The sequence below is a fragment of the Cetorhinus maximus genome, chromosome 26 (assembly GCF_964194155.1).
Source record: "Cetorhinus maximus chromosome 26, sCetMax3.hap1.1, whole genome shotgun sequence".
Classification (NCBI taxonomy): domain Eukaryota; kingdom Metazoa; phylum Chordata; class Chondrichthyes; order Lamniformes; family Cetorhinidae; genus Cetorhinus; species Cetorhinus maximus.
Genome location: NC_135904.1, coordinates 31,295,539 through 31,315,073, shown reverse-complemented (window position 1 = coordinate 31,315,073; position 19,535 = coordinate 31,295,539). Strand labels below are relative to the sequence as shown.

At 41.6% G+C, this 19,535-nt stretch overlaps 1 protein-coding gene across 2 annotated transcripts in view; it reads right to left on the bottom strand.

Annotated features, from left to right (window-relative positions):
- adamtsl3 (ADAMTS-like 3) overlaps positions 1–19,535 on the bottom strand; it is a 601,993-nt gene that overhangs the window by 114,572 nt on the left and 467,886 nt on the right. For both annotated transcript variants that reach the window (XM_078530447.1, XM_078530448.1), the window contains exons 18-21: positions 12,664–12,874; positions 11,184–11,363; positions 8,707–8,860; positions 6,205–7,318 (exon numbers count right to left, since the gene is read on the bottom strand). In XM_078530447.1, coding sequence (XP_078386573.1) covers positions 6,205–7,318; positions 8,707–8,860; positions 11,184–11,363; positions 12,664–12,874 — 1,659 coding nt within the window. The remainder of the gene's footprint in view (positions 1–6,204; positions 7,319–8,706; positions 8,861–11,183; positions 11,364–12,663; positions 12,875–19,535) is intronic.

Here is a 19,535-nt window from a genome sequence, read left to right as displayed (position 1 = left end):
CCATTTAAGTAATACTCTGCTTTTTTGTTCTTCCTGCCAAAGTGAACAACTTTACATTTTCCCCACATTAAACTCCATTTGCCAGATCTTTGCCAACTCACTCAACCTATCTATATCCATCTGCAACCATCTCATGTCCTCTTCACAACATACTTTCCTACCTATCTTTGTGTCATCTGCAAATTTAGCTACCATGTCTTCACTCCCCTCATCTAAGTCATTGGTGTAAATCGTAAAAAGTTGAGGCCCTAGTACAGACCCCTGTGGGATGCCACTCATCACATCCTGCCACTCAGAAAAAGACCCATTCTGCATTCTCGGCCTTTAGCCCCATTAGCTTCCCTAGTACTTTTTCTCTAGTGATAGTTATTGTATTTATTTCCTCCCCTCCTTTTGCCCCTTGATTATTTAGTATTTTTGGTATGCTATTAGTGTCTTCTACCATGAAGACTGATAAAAGTATTTATTCAACTCCTCTGCCATTTGATGGTTCCCCATTATTATTTCCCCAGCCTCATTCTCTAAGGGGCCTATGTTCACTTTGGACTCTCTCTTCCTTTTTATATATTTAAAGAAGCTCTTAATGTCTGTTCTTATATTACTTGCTAATTTATCCTCAAAGTTTATTTTCTCCCTCTTTATTTTTCTTTTGGTCATCTTCTGTTGGTTTTTAAAACTTTCCCAATCCTCTGGCTTACCACTAATCTTTGCCACATTCTATGTTTTTTCTTTCAATTTGACACTATCCTTAACTCCCTTGGTTAGCCATGGTTGGGTTATCCCCTTCCTACAATCTTTCTTCCTCACTGGGATATGTCTTTGTTACAAGTCATGAACTATTTTCTTAAAAGTCTGCCATTGTTCATCAACCATATTTTCTGCTAAACTCCTTTCCCAGTCCACTCCAGCCAACTCTGCCCTCATTCCCTTGTAATTACCCTTATTTAAGTTTAGCACAGTTGTTTCTGACCCAAGTTTCTCACGCTCAAACTGAATGCTAAATTCCACCATGTTATGGTCACTGTTTCCTAGGGGATCTTTTACTCTGAGATCTTTTATTAAACCTGCCTCATTACACATTACCAGATCCAAAATAGCCTGATCCCTGGCTGGATCCACGACATATTGTTCTAGGAAACTGTCCCGAATACACTCTATGAATTCTTGCTCTTGGGACATGTTTTTAAAGAAGCAAAAGGAACTTTTTTGTCAAGTATTTATTCAATTCCCTTTCGAAAATTACGAATGAATCCGGATCATAACAGCTCACTCACGGGGCTCGCTCGTTGACACGTAAAATGACACAGGATGACGTCACGTGGAACTCCTGACGTCACCCCGCGTCATCTCCATTTTTCAGGTCAATGGCCTATTGAGGCATTGAAAAAGTAGTTAAGGTAATTAATGGACCTGTCCGTCCAACCTTAAGGTTGGCGGGCAGGCCGGGAGCCCTGGTGGGCTTCGAAAAAAGCAGGGTATTTAAATCTTTAAGAAAGGTTTCAGTAAAACTTGTGGACATGTCCCAGCTCATGTGACAGTGTCACATGAGGCGACATGGCAGGGAAAATTTTTAAACATGTTTAATGAAAGTTTTAAATCTCCCTGATCTCCCTAAGGCAGCACTTAGCCTCAGGGAGATCTGTGCGCTCTTTCGTGTGCATGCGCGAAAGAACGCACTCCAGGCTGAGGGAATCCCTCCCCACCCGCACAGGGAACGCATAGCGCTTCCTGGCAGACGTCACACTGCGCGCCCCCAATTGGGGGCACCGATCGGAGGCATGCGCGCCCACCCGCGCCCACTCCTGCGCATCCCCCCCGACAGGGGGAAAATTTTGAACAACTCTGTTAAATCTCCCATTAACCTTCCCTGACCTAAGGAGAACATTTCAAGCTTCTCTTGTCTCTCCACATTCTTCATCCTCGGCATCATTCTGGTAAATCTCATCTACACCCTGACCAAGGCCTTGTCATCTTTGCTGGAGTGTGGTTCCCAAAATTGAATGCAAGACCAGTTGAGTTATAACCAGTCATTTACAAATGGCGAGCATACCTTCTTTTGCTTTTGTACTCCATTTCTCTGTTAATAAAGCCCAGGATTCCATATGCTTTTTGAGCAGCTATGTCAACTTGCCCTGCAGATTTGTCTATGTGAACTTCCAGGTCTCTCTGTTTCTGCATTCTCTTCAAATTGTACCATTTAGTTTATACCACCTTAATAGCCGTTCTGAAATGCATCATCTTGATTGAGTTAAGTTACTGACATCTTAAATGCTGCCAAGTGTTCAGAAAATTACAAATATAAGAGCTGGGAAGCCATGGATCTTCCAGGATTAGGAAGTGGTGCAATATTTTTAGCTTGTATTGATCATAAGCTGGATGTTATTCTCCTCCCCGAGTGGGTTTGAAGCGGGGGGGTCCATAAAATCTAGTGCATGGCCTTAGTGCCACCTACCCACCCACCCCAACCTGTCTGAAATCTTATGGGTGGGGGTATGGAGGCACGAGGCCTTTAGACCTATTGAGGCCCTTAGGAGACCAATTAATGTCCACTTAAGGGCCTCTTCCTGCCCTCACTGCTATTTTACTGACAGCAGGGGAAGTCCATGCCAAGCTGGGAGCTTTAACTGCATGCTGGGCTGGTGTTGGGCAAGGGGGTGGGGCGGGAAACTCCTTTGCAGGTCCCTCGTCCACCAGAAGCACTTTCCCCACAAGATCACTTGCCCCATTACCCTGTCCCCTGTTCTCTCAATCCTGGCCCCTCACCCCCAGCCTGCTATTCTAACCCCGACAAACCCCACCCCCCCAACTCCCACAATTGACCTTGGTGTCTGGGTCCAATGGCAATCTCTATTGGAGACTGCCTGTAGTCCCAGCAGTGGCCACCGCTCCTCTTTGGCTGGTAACTCTGAGCTGGTAACTCTGAGGCAGGACTTCCTGTCCCTGAACAGCAGAAATCCTGCCTCCAGCCTATTAATGGACAACAAAAACAGCCAATTGGCTAGTAAATGACTGTGGTGCAGCTGTTCTTTCCCTTGGATCCCCACAGACCTTTGGGGAGGGGGGCGGGGGGTGTTCCACAGCACCCATTAAATAAGTTTCGTGTGTTATATATTGGCCTGGATTTTGGCAATCAGCAGCAAAATAATGGCACTCACTGCTGACCTCGAAACACGATTCCCACAATAATATCAATCTGTGTGATGTGAATTTCACCTTTCTCAACTTTAATTTTATTCTGCCATCATTCATTGGGGATTGCCAATGTCCTGCAACAGTGATGTCAGCAAGCAGACTAAAGCACCAATCACACTGAAGAATTCTCACAGATAGAAAATCAGGAAGTAATTACCCTTCACTTTTCAACCACTTTAGAGCAAGCGAAATAAAGACCGGGGGTGGGGGTACACATGGGATTAAGGTAGAAACTGAAAGATAAATGAACTTCGACAAAAATTGTTTTATTATTTTAAAAGTCTACCTTTTTTTATAATGGTGAATAATGACTAATAGTGCAAAAGTGGAATTGCTTATCAGTTCAGGCGATTTCAGAAGATTTCCACCTGTGAGATCTTCAACATCATACCTTATGGAGGAGCGGGGAGCATGTTCTGGAGTTCCACATTTAACTACGTAAGAGTGAACTCCAGGAACTGCTGTCGGTTGCACAGACTAACGACGGTGAGCGTTGGCAGTTCTGCCATCATCTCAACCGCAAAACCCGGATCAAAGTTCTAGTAATTTTGCTGTATTTTTGTGATGGTAAAACTGTCGTCATGGGAATGTAGCAGACATCTCAAACCACCCTAAAAGGTGCACTGCTGTATATGAGCAATGCCACAGAAGATCTACTAACTATCTTAATTCTGGGCAGTGTTATACATGGTAATGAAAGTACTAGAACAACTCAAACTATCTAAGAACATAAACAAATTATGCTCTAGAATCTTTAAACGATGATTTTATCTCGTTCTATTGTTACTCAAATATTTATACATTTATTTACAAATAAATTGCCTATTTCATAATTGCTCTCAAAGTAACTTCATTACTTGAATCCTACATATATACAAAATAAAAGAGGTAGTATTGGGAAAAATTGATTTAATATACCTTTGGTCCAATTGAAGCATAATTTTTAAAGGAAACATTTGAAACATTAGCTTCTCAAACTCTGTGAGCTCTCTCATTATGATAAAGTGCATTGAGAGATCCAGGTAGAACTACATTGTATTATCCGCCACCAGCTCAGAACATTAACGTCCAACTGTTAGAGTGTGGTAATTCTTGAACAGAGACATCTTTTCAGGAGACAGTGGGGCTTTCTCCCAGTGAGGGGCAGGAGTCCCACAGTTACCTTGTTATTGCCGCCTGCAGCTTATTATTGCTGCAGGGCAGACCCGTTCTTCGTCAGTCAGTTCTCGAATGACTTTTTAGTCAGTGGGGGGACAGGGAGGATGGTTGGGGAGGTGCGCGGGCAAGCAGTAAAATCCAGCCTTTTGTTTTAAGTTATCGGTTGAGGGATAAATATCAGCCAGGACACTAACGCAAAAGAAATCACTGCTCCTCTTCAAAATAGCGTCCTGAAATTTTTTACATACCCTTCTGGGGGCAGACGGTTTAACATTTTATCTTAAAAAATAGCACCTCTGACCGTGCAGCCTTCCCTCAGTACTGTACTAGAATGAGGCCTAGTTTTTGTGCTCAAGTCCCTGGTGTGGGTTTTGAACCCACAACCATCTGACTCAGGTGAGGGTCCTGCCACTGAGCCACAACTCTCAATAAATAAGAGAAGAGGGGCCTTAATCTCTTTCTGATGTCTCTTCCATACATAGGATAATGCAGCCAACTCAGGGGAGTGAAAAAGAGGTTCTCGGAGTCTGCAGCATCCCCAGCTAGGTAGAATGAGGAATGTTCACCTTTTCCCGTAGTTGCTCTACCTCCTGTTTACCGAACCGCAGAATCGTTTGAATCGTTTACTGGGGGAGACCACAAAGCAAAGACTGGATATAGCCAGGGGAAAACTGTATAAATAGGTGAAGAAACATCTTTTTACATCAACACAAATAAAAAAATAAGAGAGCAGTTTTCAGAGAGAAGATTTCCAAAAAGTTTTATAGCTGCTCTGATGCGCCCATTGAAATTCCTCAAACAGCAGAATCATGTCCAAAGGAAGATAATGTATTGCAGAAAGTCTTACTTTGGCAGTCAGCTAAGTATTAAACCTTAGAGTGAACTTGTATGCAGCAGGTTTCTAACGAGACTTGGCAATACACACGAAATGTAAAATGTTTCTCACAGAAAAGCAGCTGACCCTAGTCGGACTAGACTCTAATATCTTTTGGGATCCTTAATCCAGGCCTATATTCCACATCACGTCCGAAATTCAAACTGCAATACCCTTCGCTCTAGCTCAGCGATGGCTAACGGTTACTAACACCTATAGAAAAAGAACCCCACAAATCTAGAAAATGAACAACAGTTTGTTGCCTTCAGATGCACCACTAACAATGTCGATCCATGACACCTGCATGTTCTTATCAAAAACTATTAGTTACTGCAGATTGATAGCTTAAAATTCAATCTTTACTCAAAACATTTGAAGCTTCCTCATGAGCTGAATTGCTCCACATACTGAAAAGTAACAATGACTTGGCAAATACACGCTCACACACAGATGCACGCACACACACACACACACACACGACAACACAATGCTTCATCTAAAAACAGATCCTGATATAAAGTCTTGTATGAGTGGAAAATGTCATTAATCTGTTGTTGGTGGATCCAATATTTGATGCTAGATTGTTGACTGAAGTTCATAGGACAAGAGTACAATTTATTATAACCAAAGTTTGTAAAATCAATTTCTGAACTATCTGTTTCAACACTTACACTATAGGGTCTCATTTAAATAACTTTCTGATTGTACAGAATGTGATCTCCATCAGTTAAAAAAGGAATACTCTTGTCTATCAGAAAAACTCCGCAGTTGTTATAATGCAAGTCTTGGAGCTCAGAATTTGTTTTAACAAACGGCCTTTGACTAGTTCACTGACAGCTCTGCCATGCGCATTTGGTTGGTACAATAGAGTGCAGAGTCATTGATGCACAAGGTGAATATATAAAAAATATGAAGTTAACACAAGTTCATCTGTTAAAATAAAGCTTTCAGAGATATGAATAGACATTTACTTGCCGTACCTTTCACTAAATTTCACTGGTGCACCATCCTTTGTCCAAGTTACCTCTGGTTCAGGGACTCCAACAGCTTCACAAACTAGTGTTACATTGTAAGTATTATCTGCCAGATATGCCAGTGTTCCAATCGCCACACTGACATTTCTCTGAGGCAGTACAGGAGCTTGTTTCTTTCTCAAAATAACAGGAGGCTTTTGTTTCTCCCTCGGTTGATGTACATCCTTATTGACAGAAGTTTCTGATGTGTTAGGAGTTTTATCCAATAATTTTGAGTTTGTTGCATTATCGTCAAGAGGCGCCGCCTTCCATTTCTCCAGCGTTGGTTGCGGCCTCGACACTTCAGCCGCTAATTGATACATGAGCTGAGAAGCAAAATCTTCAGGTAGTTCACCTGATTCAATCCACAGACTTATATTTCGTAAGATCCCTTCAAACTGTACAGTATCCATACTGTAGGCTCCTTGGAAGTTAGAACTTTCAAGATGTTTATCAATAAGCTCTTGAGAATCATACAACTCTGCAAACTTAGTCTTTGCTTTTGAAACCAAATGATTTCCAAGTAGGTGCAGGAAAACATGATCATCAGTTTGGCTATCATCCACATAGAATTCATTTTTTTTACTCCAACTTCGCCACATCTTGCTCATTTGAGTCCATTTATCTTCCAGTCTGTTAGATTCATTGTGACTCATCTTCTCTGGCCCGATATTTTGCCTCGTCTTTGCTTTAGTGAAAGAGGGTGGTTCAACTAATCTATTATCATTGCCAATCAGCTTGAGGACAAAGGTATCTCGAGTAGGGCCTGCAATGCAACTGTACACGCCGATGTCCCTGGCTTCAAGGCTATGAATTTTCAGCGATCCTGATTTAGTGATTCCAATTTGTTTCGTATTTTGCAGCCGGTGTCCATCTTTTTCCCATCTGATCAATGATTTCTGGAATCTTCTTACAGGGCATCTAATCACAATAGAGGTTTTTGGAAGCAAATAGGCTCGGCCGCCTATGCTAAAGTGAATTCGTTTTTCTTGCCTGGTTTGAATGTAGACTCTGTGGACACTCAGAATTTGAGGGTCACGAATAACTTGTGGAGCCTTTGTTTTTGCATTCTTTACAAGCTCTAGAAAGTACACAAATAAACATTAACAAAATTGTCCAGAATAGGAAACAGCATATTTAATTAAAGGTTGTTAAGAATATATATCTTCAAAAGAAGAACACCAGAAATACAAGGTATAATATTAATGATTTATTCCTTTGATCAAGAGATCTTGTTCTTTCACCCCTTCCCAAAAATTTAGTTCAATTTACTTGGCAATAACTAACCTTGTGTTAGGTATAGTAGGTTGATTACTGCAATTGCTGATAAATCTGGTGACCTAAGCCACTTTTCTGTGACACCTTCAAAGTGATCAACAGGGTGAAAAGTTGGTGGCAGATTACCTGACCACACTTTTATCCATGGAAGCCATAAAAATGGGAAAAAAAAAATAAAAAAGGATAGGCTAGATGGAAAATTCACCCATCCTCCTCTCTTGGTGGGGGGGGCACTCAAAGGGAATGTGAGTTGGACCAAACACAACAGCCCTGACTCTCCGAGATGGTGGCACAGTATTAGCATATTTAGCATTAAATGCATCAGCTTCTGAATGAGCTTATCTGTATCAAGGCAATTAATTTAACTGAGTAAAAAAAAAAGCACATATAATTATCTCTCTGTTTCTCTGGACTCTGGTTAAAAAGCGCAAGTGAGAGTCATATTTTACCTTGCTTTTTGTTAAACAATATCCGCAACCTAAATTTCCTAAACTGATAGCGTGTCAACAAAAAAAAGCTGGGCACTGTTGAGGTCATGCAGTGGAAACTCTGACATGGACTGAGCCTACATTAAACCTGACTTGTACTGGATGAAAAGAGAGTAATGTATTTCCCAGGATTGAAAAAGGTCACCTTGATAGGCACAAGATACATGAAAAAGTTGGAAAGTATCAAATATGTATGTCTGGAATCTACACATATGAAGTTATTCGTGTGTTTTTTTTTAAAATGTAAGCAATGGCTCTTAAAAACTATTGGACCTGCTTCAAGAGTTGGAGCTTGCAGACGTTTGGCATGTGAAGGCTGGTAATCTTCCAGGAAAATAATTGTCAAGCAACACAAATCTGTTTTACTTAATGAAAAGAACATTTTCATAAATGTGAATGTTTTAACATCTGCATATGATTCTTATAATGAACAAACGGGGGAGACTGTGAAACAAATCCGTCCTTCTACAGGAATATATCAAGCTTTAAAAATGTTTGCTTCTTAGAAAAGTATCAGTCGGCACTATACTATCATGGCTTAAAAACACTAGCACCTTTCAGTGGACTAGAACACAACAGTTGCGATATCAGTTATTTTATGCTACTATATTTATTTGTTGTGCTAATTGTAGACGAAACCTAACAAGATGTTTGTTTGGGTGTAAGTGATTCTGGGTGTCGAGTGTTAAAGTAGGTCACTTACTTTTACAAGTAGGCATTCTGCAAGGCTGGATCACTGGCGGTTTGGAGAGGGCATTGCATATATCACGGTTTACTGTGACCAGCCGACCAACTGTTGTGAGTTTACGGCAAACCCATTCTCTGCTCTGGATACCTTCACCGCAGCTTACAGAACACTAGAAACAAATGGCGATATAAAAACTATTTCTCCTAAACTATCATTCATCTAACTTTTCACTGCCAGCAATCTTGGGTAGAAAACTTAAATTACACACAACCAAAACTGGGTTAAATTCATATACGAAAGGTTAGTTCAACTGAAACTGATATGCACATCATCGTTATTTTAAATGGCTAAACTTGTGACAGATATTTGCTCTCAGATTTCTGCATCTCGACCATGAGAGTATTCGTCTTGTCACAGCCTCAGTTCACATCGGCCTTCCTCTTACCCTAGTCATGATTGCGCATTACGATGCATTTTCTCGTGATCCCTGATCAGGTCCTCCTTTTCCACATGTCTCACTTCATGTCCACTGTCAGTATGGACACAACTGGCTGAATTGCCTTCCCTTCTGTGCTGTAACCATGTTATGATTCCATGCCCCCTCCCTCGGTCCTCTCTCTTGCCTGATTCTTGGCTGTTTGACCTTGTCAAGAAATTCCATCACACCATTCCCCAATTGTTCAAAACTGCAACGAACGCCCCTCCCGTAAAACCGTTAACCATGCTCCCAAACCAACAAATTGAAGCTCAAAGATCCTTGAATAAGTTGACACCATCCAGTTGTGCACTTATCACTTCTAAGATTCCATGCTGGAATTCCTTTGATTCAATTTCCAATTTGTCCATAGCATTGAAACCAACTTCAATCAAGGTCAGCAATAACACTCTTTGTGACTATGTCATTCCTTCTACCCAATCTCTCTGTAACAGTTAATGCAGCCGACCCACTCCTTCCTTCACTGTTTTGTCCCCATAGTCCATCTTTCTTCTAGCACTCGATCTTGCTTCTATTCTTGTGTCAATGTAACCAGCACATCTCTTGCAATGGCTTCTCTTTCAGCCCTTGTATGGTCACCTAGGGAAGGGGATTCTAAGCTTTAGCGTTTGTGGGCAGAATATACACATAACATGAAGCCTCGAAAAATGTATTTCCATTAATTTGCATACATCCCAAATTGCAGAGAACAGGATATCTTGGTGTTCGGATGATTTGTGAAGCAATGGTACTAAAATCAGTCCCTTCCCGGCCCAGGATTTGAGGGCAGGATTTCCAGGGCTTCTCATTTTGACATTCACAGGTTGAATATCTGTGATTTAAGGACTCTCTGAAGGAATGTGAATCAATTTCATTTCTTATCTACATACTGCCTCTTGGCAAGGTCAGCTGTTGGTGTACAGTCCACTTCAATATACATACCGATGGCGCCAGTTCAATCTGTCTACCACCATAGCTACGACTGTGCTGTTGGGGTGATTGTCTGACTGTACATCATGGATGAGTTAGAGGTTCCACCACATTGAAAATGGCAAAATTAAAGCTTTCCTCCTGGCTGTTCACTTAGACTGCTTCCAACATAATACAACCTCATTTTGGCATTTCACTGCGAGCGGATATATCCTATCGCCAAAACCACCTATAGCCACCTCTATAACATTGCTCACTTTTGCCTTCACCTCACTTGCAAAACACTCATCGATACTTAATCACCTTCAGTGATAATGTCTCCAGTGACGACCTCACAGGTCTCAGTACATCAGCTTTTCCAATCCTCCACCATCTGCTCAAAGTTTTGCTTCCCTTTCACACACCCCCTTCCCTTTTAGCCAAATGTCAATGGTTTCCTTTCTAAAAATGCACTAAATTCAAAATCCTCATTCTTGTTTATGAACCTCTCTGTGGCCTCACTTCACCTGACTCTGCAATCTCCTTCAGTCTTACATGCTAGCTACTATCCTCTGGTCATCCAGCTTTGGCCTCCTCGCTGCTTCTCTCTCTCAGTGAGACAGCCTTCAGGTCATCATGGCTGCTCTCTGCAGCATTTCTCTAAAGATCCAACTTGCCGATATCGCATTCTACCTTCAAAGACCCAATCTTTGACCATCCTTCAGTCAACTCCAGATGTTCTCATACTGCATGGCAACTGTTTTTGCTTCTCTTACTGTGTCACACCAGTTTTGCTATATAATCGGGGTTACCATCGGGGTTGTAAACCTCAATAGATAACAGAATACTTTTATTTCTATAACTCAAGTCTATGCCAATGGGTTGTATGATTACTAAACTGCAAAACTGATAGACAAAATTGAAGCAGAATATCAGTATGTTCTGTGGAAATTCATTGACTATTAAGTAGAAGAATTCTGCAAGAAATAAAGATGAACTTTGCAAGAGGTGTGATCCCACACGTAAACCACATGCCAAATAAAAAACATGTATACAAAGACACAGACATAAATATCTTTCTTTATTGAGTCACTTTAACAATGTTTACCTTAGACCACTTCCCCAATGCCAGGTGCGGTGGACAATCAATGTTCACACAAGGCTGCTGCATCTGTGGCTTGTGATCAAGGCAAAACTCATCAGCAAGGCTTAGAAAACTACCATCAGTCAAAAGCTGTTTGCATGTGACTTTGCGAGATTGCACTCCTCTTCCACATGTTTGTGAACACTGCAGCAAAAGATTTTACAAGAGAACATGAACTTGTCAGACGGGGTACATTAACATTTTTGAATTTGCTTGCTATGCTTTTACATTAGGAACCTTAAGGCGCATATACAAAGAACAATAAATTAAGCAAAAAGAATTGTGTCACCTTTAAATGTGCACTAATCAACTTAACAGCCTCTCTTGTTATTTACAAAACTGCAATTTTCCCACCAAACGATTAATTATGACATTGCAGAGATTTGTGTGTCCAAACTGGCAAAGAGTTTCCAAATGGGCTCAATATCTGATCACCATTTAGACTAAATATTGTATGACATGTCTGCTGCATTATTCGCGTGTACCTCACACAAAAGGTTCTGAAAAGCTTGTCAACAGCAGTAATGCATGATATGTGATTTGTTCAACTATTGTGTAGCTTTTGGTGCATTGAGCATAACGCATTCTGATTGCTTCAAACGCTTTTTTCTGGACTTCATTTCACGACAATATTCTCTCAGGATCACTTCAGGAGTTCATTGTCATCTCTCGTCTGTATGTCAGCTCCTCATTCATTGTCTTTCAGGATAATTCTTTTCTTTTTGAAATGATATCTTAGAATCGGCTTTTTGTTTTTCCGGTTCAGTTTCAAATTTATGTTCATTCTAAATCTGCAGCTGCTTCATGTCAGTATGTTTGGTGTAAAGGCAGTGGAGTTATTTACTCCAAGTTTGGAGTAGCTATCACCTCCTGGTGCTGGCTGCGAACCAGTGCAATTCGAATCAGACTGGTGTAAACAGTCTGAATCAAATCCCCAGCCATTTCTTCCCAGAAGAAAACCTCTGCTTTGGCAATCTGATAGTGTCTGGCAAATGTACTTGGTTACAGCAGAGTTGACTGCTTAATTTGAAGATCTTACATTCAGCCTCGATCAACTTGATCCAACTGCAAATGATCTCTTTCTGCAGCCTGAGATGACGGGGGTAAATTAACCTATTTCGCCAGGTGGGGTACTCCACAGCATCAGGTGGAATGCTGGTTGTACACCCCGTCCAATATTACTCTCTGTTAACTTCAATTGGGGTGCAAAACCAGTGGTGTACCTGATCCAGTCAGGCCCCCAGTTGCGTGTCACAAGGGTTAGGAAAATTTTAGTTTAGTACTTTCTTTCATATTCATGCATATTGTGTGAAGTACTGTCTACAAATCTGCAATTGTCTCAGGAGAAACTGAAGTATTTAAATTGACTCTTGACAGGATCTGAAAGAGCACGTTTATGGTGACAGTAGCTTTTTTTTTGGCAACTTGATGGAACTTCACATACCAGCTGCCATTCTCCCTTGTGCCACGATGGAGGGCAGTCAAGTTGGTTGCAGGCCTGTAATTCGGGAGGTTTTGGACCTGAACACTCCTCATCAGCAACCTTGATGGAGTCATCAATAACGTGGGTCACCAGTCGTTTGCAGTAAACATCCCTTGTCTGTATGCCAACTCCACAAGTAGCACTACATTGTCTCCAGGATCTTGTGGCCCATCTGATAAAGTGAAAGAAAATTACACATTAAGGATGCGGAGAAATGCGGGAGGGGCATTACTTGTGGTTTCATTTGGAATACAATACCAACACAGGAATTTAGTTGATGCAGTTTTCGTTTGCTCTGGTTTACTTTAATAGGTGGCCGATAATTTTTGATGGCACCTCTCATCAGCAACAGGCTTGGAATGAAATGAAAGCCTGGGTGGTGCTGTTGGCCAACAGGTTGTAACCACTACTAACTGGAGGCCTGAGTTCAAATTCACTGTCAATTAAGAAAGATAAGGATCACGTCGGACCTCAGGTTCAGTCATTGAAGAGGGACTCAGTCCCAGGATTTCTGTAATTTACTTATGAAAAGAATCTCCTGTCCGCTATTCCAAACTGTCTGCTGCTGTTTGCTGAGGAGGAACTCAGCATTGTTTCAAGGCTTTAAGGGAAAGGGGTGAGATCTTGACTATGGAACTTCTGGCAATTGTCCTCAATAGGTTTTTGTAAAACTTGATCCCACAAAAGATAGACTATCCTATGGCCTGGGCAACAAAATATAAGTAAATAAAGCCAAAAAAATGAGGCGGCACAAGTCACAGCATTACAAAATCCAATTCTTCTTTAATCCTCTTAATAACAGAAACGTGACAACTCAAATTGCTTTATATCAGATTTTCACTTTGAAGAAACTAACTTTTCAGAGTCATTGTCATCAGGCATTTTAATTAGAGTATATGCTTATACTTTACTTCAAAAAAAAATCCTGAATTAAAATCTGTTTAGCTATTTAGGGGAATAGCTAATAGCACAGGAATAGGCCATTCAGCTCCTCAAGCCTGCTCTGCCATCTGACTGGATCATGGCTGATATTCTACCTCAAAACCATCTTCCCACACTACTCCCATGACCCTTGACATCATTGGTATCTAGAAATCTATCAACCTCTGCTATGAACATACTCAATGACTGAGCCTCTATGACCCTCAGGGGCAGAGAATTCCAAAGATTCACCACCCTCTGACTAAAGAAATTCCTCCTCATCTCGGTCCTAAGTGGCCTACTTCTTATTCAGAGACCGTGTCCCCTGGTTCCAGAGCTCCCTCCCCACTAACTGGGGAAAACATCTTTCCTGCATCTACCTTGTCGAGCCCCAAAAGAATGTTGTAAGTTTCAATGCGATCACCTCTCATTCTTCTATGCTGGAGAGAATACCGGCTGAGTTTCCTCAATTTCTCCTCAGAAGGCGATCCTGCCATCCCAGGGATTAGTCTGGTGAACCTTACTGCACTCCCTTTATGGCGCTCCTTAGGTAAGGAGTAATATGCTGTTATGCTGTGTGTGTTTAACAGTGTCGCTGCAGCAATACTTTGTAGTTGTTTTTTTTATGATGGTGGAAGTATGCGTGTATTGGTGTAAAATTTATTTTAGAGTGAAAGCATGGTCATCAGTGATTCTAACAATTCAAAATCAGGTAATGCAACAATTTAATCATCTTCCATTGCTGTTACTTCAGTTGGGTTGGATTGCCCTTTGGATAACCTGCTCTTCCTAGCATTGTTTCATCAACAAAAATTAAGAAGGTTTGCATTTGTACGGCACCTTTCAGAATTTCATTGACTGTATTTGCGATGTCCTGAAGTACTTTTTGAAAAGTATGAACCTGTATTTTACAAAATGCTGCAGCTGATTTCTGCACTAGCTCCCAAGTACAGCAATGTAATAATGAGCAGATAATCTGTTTCTTGGTGTTTGTAGAGGGATAATTAGTGACCAGCGCGCCAGGAAGAACATCACTGCTCTTCTGCAAAGCAGTGCTGCAAGATCCTACGTATCGACAGCAGACAGGTCTCATTCTGAAAGACTGCAGTTCCAACACTGCAGCACTCCCTCGGTACTGCATGAAGTGTCAGGCTAGGTTTTGTGCTCAAGTCTCTGGAGTGGAGCTTGAGCTTACAGCATTCTGACTCAGAGGCAAAATTGCCATCAAACACAGCTGACAAAAGAAGTCAAGCTGTCGGCATTAGAAATTAAATGTTCCCAACCATAGTAGAACAAGTGTTTCAACTTGGATATTTCTCCAGCTGTAGCAGCACATAACTAGTTGTGTAATAAAGACTGAGACTACATTTTCCACCTGGCATTGATGCAAAGCACTTCTAGTACTCAACATCACAAAATAATGGCAGCATAAGTTGAGAGCCAGATACACATTTGTTTCCCAAGTCCACCTTAGACAGCCTGGGTGTCATACTGGGTTAACTATAACTCTGTTCTGGTGTGAAACCAGTTTTAAAAAATACCCAGACATGCTGTAGGATCTTCTGTGCATTTTGTAACTTTAATAGTCTTTTAAAAAAAACAGAAAATGCTGGAAACATTCAGTTGAATAGGCAAAATCTGTGGAGACAGAAACAGAGTTAAGAGCCCAGATTTCCACCATACAGTCTCTCCATTGTGGTGAAAATTGCAGAAATGGCTAAAAATCCGAAGACCTGTGCCCGAAGATGGCATTGCCTATCTTTGCAGGGGTGAGACTGGAGTCGGGTTGAGGTTTGCGCATTTTATGGAGGCAGCTGGCCATTTAAATCATCAACTGCTTCCACTTAAGTGAGATTTTGGTAGGCCAGGAGGATGAAACCCGGCATGTGCAATTTAGACCAGGTAATAATAGGTCTGAACTTTGTGCATTGTGGATAACCACGGTACCCCTCTGGATAATATGGAGAGGTAAGCCACCCTTTGGGATAGGTAAGACATTCTTTGGTGGAGGTAAGGTGCCCTTTTGTATTGTTAAAAGTAAACATGGTTGTCTGTAAAAAGTAATGAACTCACTGGAATTGTCAAAGCTGTCAAAGAATTGTCAAAGCTGTCAATGGATTTAACTCCGATGAGCTTTAAATTTAAGAAAAAAGTCTGTAGTTCAAAAAGAAAATCAGTGCTTTATATTCATGCTACCTGCTGACATAAGCCTGTGGGTTATCATTATAGGATTTGTGCTGTGATGACTGATTTTACAAGCTAACATTATCACAGTGGGGTGCCTGTTAAGTGAGCTGTTTGGCTGAGAACACCAAGTGGTGAAAGGATAAAAATGCTTGTTTTCATAAGAGATCAGTTGAAGGAATTTCTATGTATTGAAAGGTTTTTTATCAATGAGGTTTTTTTTGTTTAAAATAATGACATCATCAATAGATGCACAACTTTATTTTACAACAGCATGATTCCTGAGGTTTGCCCATGGTGGATGCTAGGTGAGTTGGCAAAGGGTGGTTGCTGGGTATAGTATTAGGGTGTTCAGGACTGTAAGGGCTAATCTGGGACTGGGGAAACAGTACCACCCACATTATGATGTAGAGAATCACATGGGAGTAGTAGAGTGTAGTAGTCGGTTTGGTAGAATTTGGCATGAAGATAGCACCTGGTCAGGAATATATCCTGTATATATGTATATAGTTATGTGTTAGTAATAAACAGTTATTGTTCAACCATACAAGCCTCTAGACCGCTTCATGAGATGGCATACAATCTTACAACATGGTGGCAGCAGGTGATGAACGCCAAAATCCTGAAGAATGAAGTAAAGAAACTGCAATCTGACTTGAGAGAAGTGCACCTAACTTGAAGACCTCGAATACACCTAAGATATTCCATTATGGGCATGGAGGCTGAAGGGCAGAAGGAAGATTGACTGTGCAGTGTAAAAAGGACTCCACTAAAGTACAAGGAGGTCCATTGTAACACCCGATCGAAAGCAGATTCAAAGGACCTAGCCGATCGCAAAAGGGTGAGCAAACTCCAAAAAAAGGCTGAAATAAGCTTTTAAATTTGTCGCGATAATCAGGCAGCACTGGCAGACGGATTGTTTTAATGAAGAACGTTGCAGCCCGGATCCAAAGTTTGCGACCATGCACGAATGTAAAAAGAAATAGAGAAGTCAGAGCAAACAATTGGCTTTAATTCGATTCTCCAAGTTCAGGAAGACAACTAACTGGCCAAAACAATTTGTTCAAAATATTTTCTCCAGAATCGCTGATGTTTAAAACGGCTTCGTAACCACATCAGGAGCCCTCCAAATCCTGACAAATGCAGGAAAAGAAAAAAAGAGAAACAATTACTGGAGCACTATTTAAAAAAATATTGTACTCCCCCATGCTGAAAACAGCCTTGGATAGTAAATCAACACTGCCAGACCAATTAAACCAGATGAAAGGGCCAGGCCAGGCACAAAATTGGGTGTTATGGGGAAGAAGAGTTTAAGATGTATAATAGTATCAGGCTTGATAAGAAAACAGAGGCTGAACAGGTGAATACACTATTATATTCAGTAGGTCCAATAGCTGACAACATAATTGCTAGGCAAGAAATGAATGAATCTTCCGATAATTTTGAAGAGGTCAAGAAGTCCTTTGACACCTGCTTTAACCCAAGAAGCAATAACATTTTAGAGCGAGTAAAATTTAACAAGAGAGGCCAAAAGCCCAGGGAAACTGTAGTTTCTTTCATAAATTAGTTACACAGATTGGCTGAAGGCTGTGACTATGGTGACCTTATGTCTGATCCCATAAGAGACTGAATAGTAGTGGGAGTGGTCGAAGATACTTTTTCAGATATTCTCCAATCTAAAGAAGATCTGACCTTGGAAAAAGCCATCCAAATTGTTAGACAATCAGAAGACTGGCAACAAAACTGATCCATTTTGCATGGTGAAGTTAAACTGCGGTACAGAGCGACTCCAATGGTTTACCTCATAAAGCAACAAAAGGGCATGGAGACTCCAAAGCATGGAAAGCATACGCAAACAAAACACAGGATGGTGGCAGACCACGTCAGTGCTGTGATACCAAAAGATCTCACAGGCGTGAGCAATGTCTAGCAATCACAGTGCAATGCTTTCACTGCAGCTGCCTGGGACACTTTGGAAAGATGTGCAATTCCAAAACCTTGAGGCATGCAGAGGATCCCAGCCAGCAGTGTATCCTGTATATATGTATATATATCATGTGTTTTTAATAAATAGTTATTGTTCAACCATTTAAGCCTCTAAGGCAACATGAGGCAACATACAACATTACAACATGAGGTGGCAAAGATGAGGCATGGGGAGTGTGTGGTTGTGGTGAGGGGTCAGGGCTGGAGGGCTTTTTTTCAAATCATTTTTCTATTGAATTAGACAAAGTGCCAGAGCAGAAAGACAGGCCTTCCACCCAGTCCTCCTCTGCACCCGGCACCTGCCCGTCTCTGCGCAACTGACCCGGGAGCAAAGATCCAGGCCAGCATCTCAGGTCAGTGACCTTTCATCAGAGACATTTCTCTCTCCACAGACTCTGCCAAATCTGGGTATTTCCCAGCATTTTCTGTTTCTATACTCGCTGCCACCTGCTGTCTCCCTATATTAACGAAATAGCTGCCAGGTAGCAGAATTGTCTGGCAGACAGAATGTATCCTGCAACATAACTCCAACCTTGCCAGCTGCACTTTGCACTCACAGTTCATACAATTAAACTTGCTTATAATGTAAGAGTACATGAGATAGAGGAGGCAAGTCAGGAAGTCATCCAACAACGCTTCTTGGAAAAATTAAGGATCCCAGATTCACATTTTAGAATGCTAACATATCTGTAAATGGTTACCTCACAAATTTGAAATTAGACACAGGAGCCAGTGTGACGGTCCTGTTGGATCAAGACCATGGCTAAAAGGCCTCTGGCTATGGACGACAGACTCACCACTGTATGGTTCTGGAGGAATCCAACTACTGATCATAGGCATGATTCATGAGTCGCTCAGGTATGGCAATAGGCAAACAATCAAAATTCTGTATATGATTCCCATTCAACTCTTTTCTCTCCTGAACAGAGATGCACTCAACCTCCTCAAAATGGCAGAAGGCGTCAAAACAACCACTGTAGTCAACTACACTGAACTGGAGACTCCTGAGAGGTCCATCAGCGCTAATGATCTTGACTGAGACTTCAGTTTTGGATTGTCCTCACTCTTTGCAGAGGCAGATAAGGATTCGCAACAACTTTCAGCCAGAAATGCCAAGCGGATGATCCATCTCGGCCTCCTCTGGAGGTCCCAAGCATCACAGATGCCAGTCTTTAGCCAATTCAATTCAGTCCACCTGATATCAAGAAATGGCAGAAGGCACTGAATACTGCAAAGGCTATGGGTCCCGATAATATTCCAGCAATAGTACGGAAAACTTGTGCTCCAGAACTTGCCGCGCCCCTAGCCAAGCTGTTCTAGTACAGCTACAACATTGGCATCTACCTGGCTAAGTGGAAAATTGCCCAGGTATGTCCAGTATACAAGAAGCAGGACAAATCCAAACCGGCCAATTATCCCCCCATCAGTCTATTCTCAATCATCTGTAAAGTGATGGAAGGGGTCATCAATACTGCTATCACGCGACACTTGCTTAGCAATAACCTGCTTACTGATGCTCAGTTTGGGTTCCGCCAGGGTCACTCAGCTCCTGACCTTATTACAACCTTGGTTCAAACATGTACAAAAGAGCTGGACTCCAGAGGTGAGGTGAGAGTAACTGCCTTTGACATCAATGCAGCATTTGACCAAGTGTGACATCGAGAAGCCCTAGTAAAACTGGAGTCAATGGAAATCAGGGGGAAGCTCTGCTGGTTGGAGTCATACCTAGCACAACGGAAGAT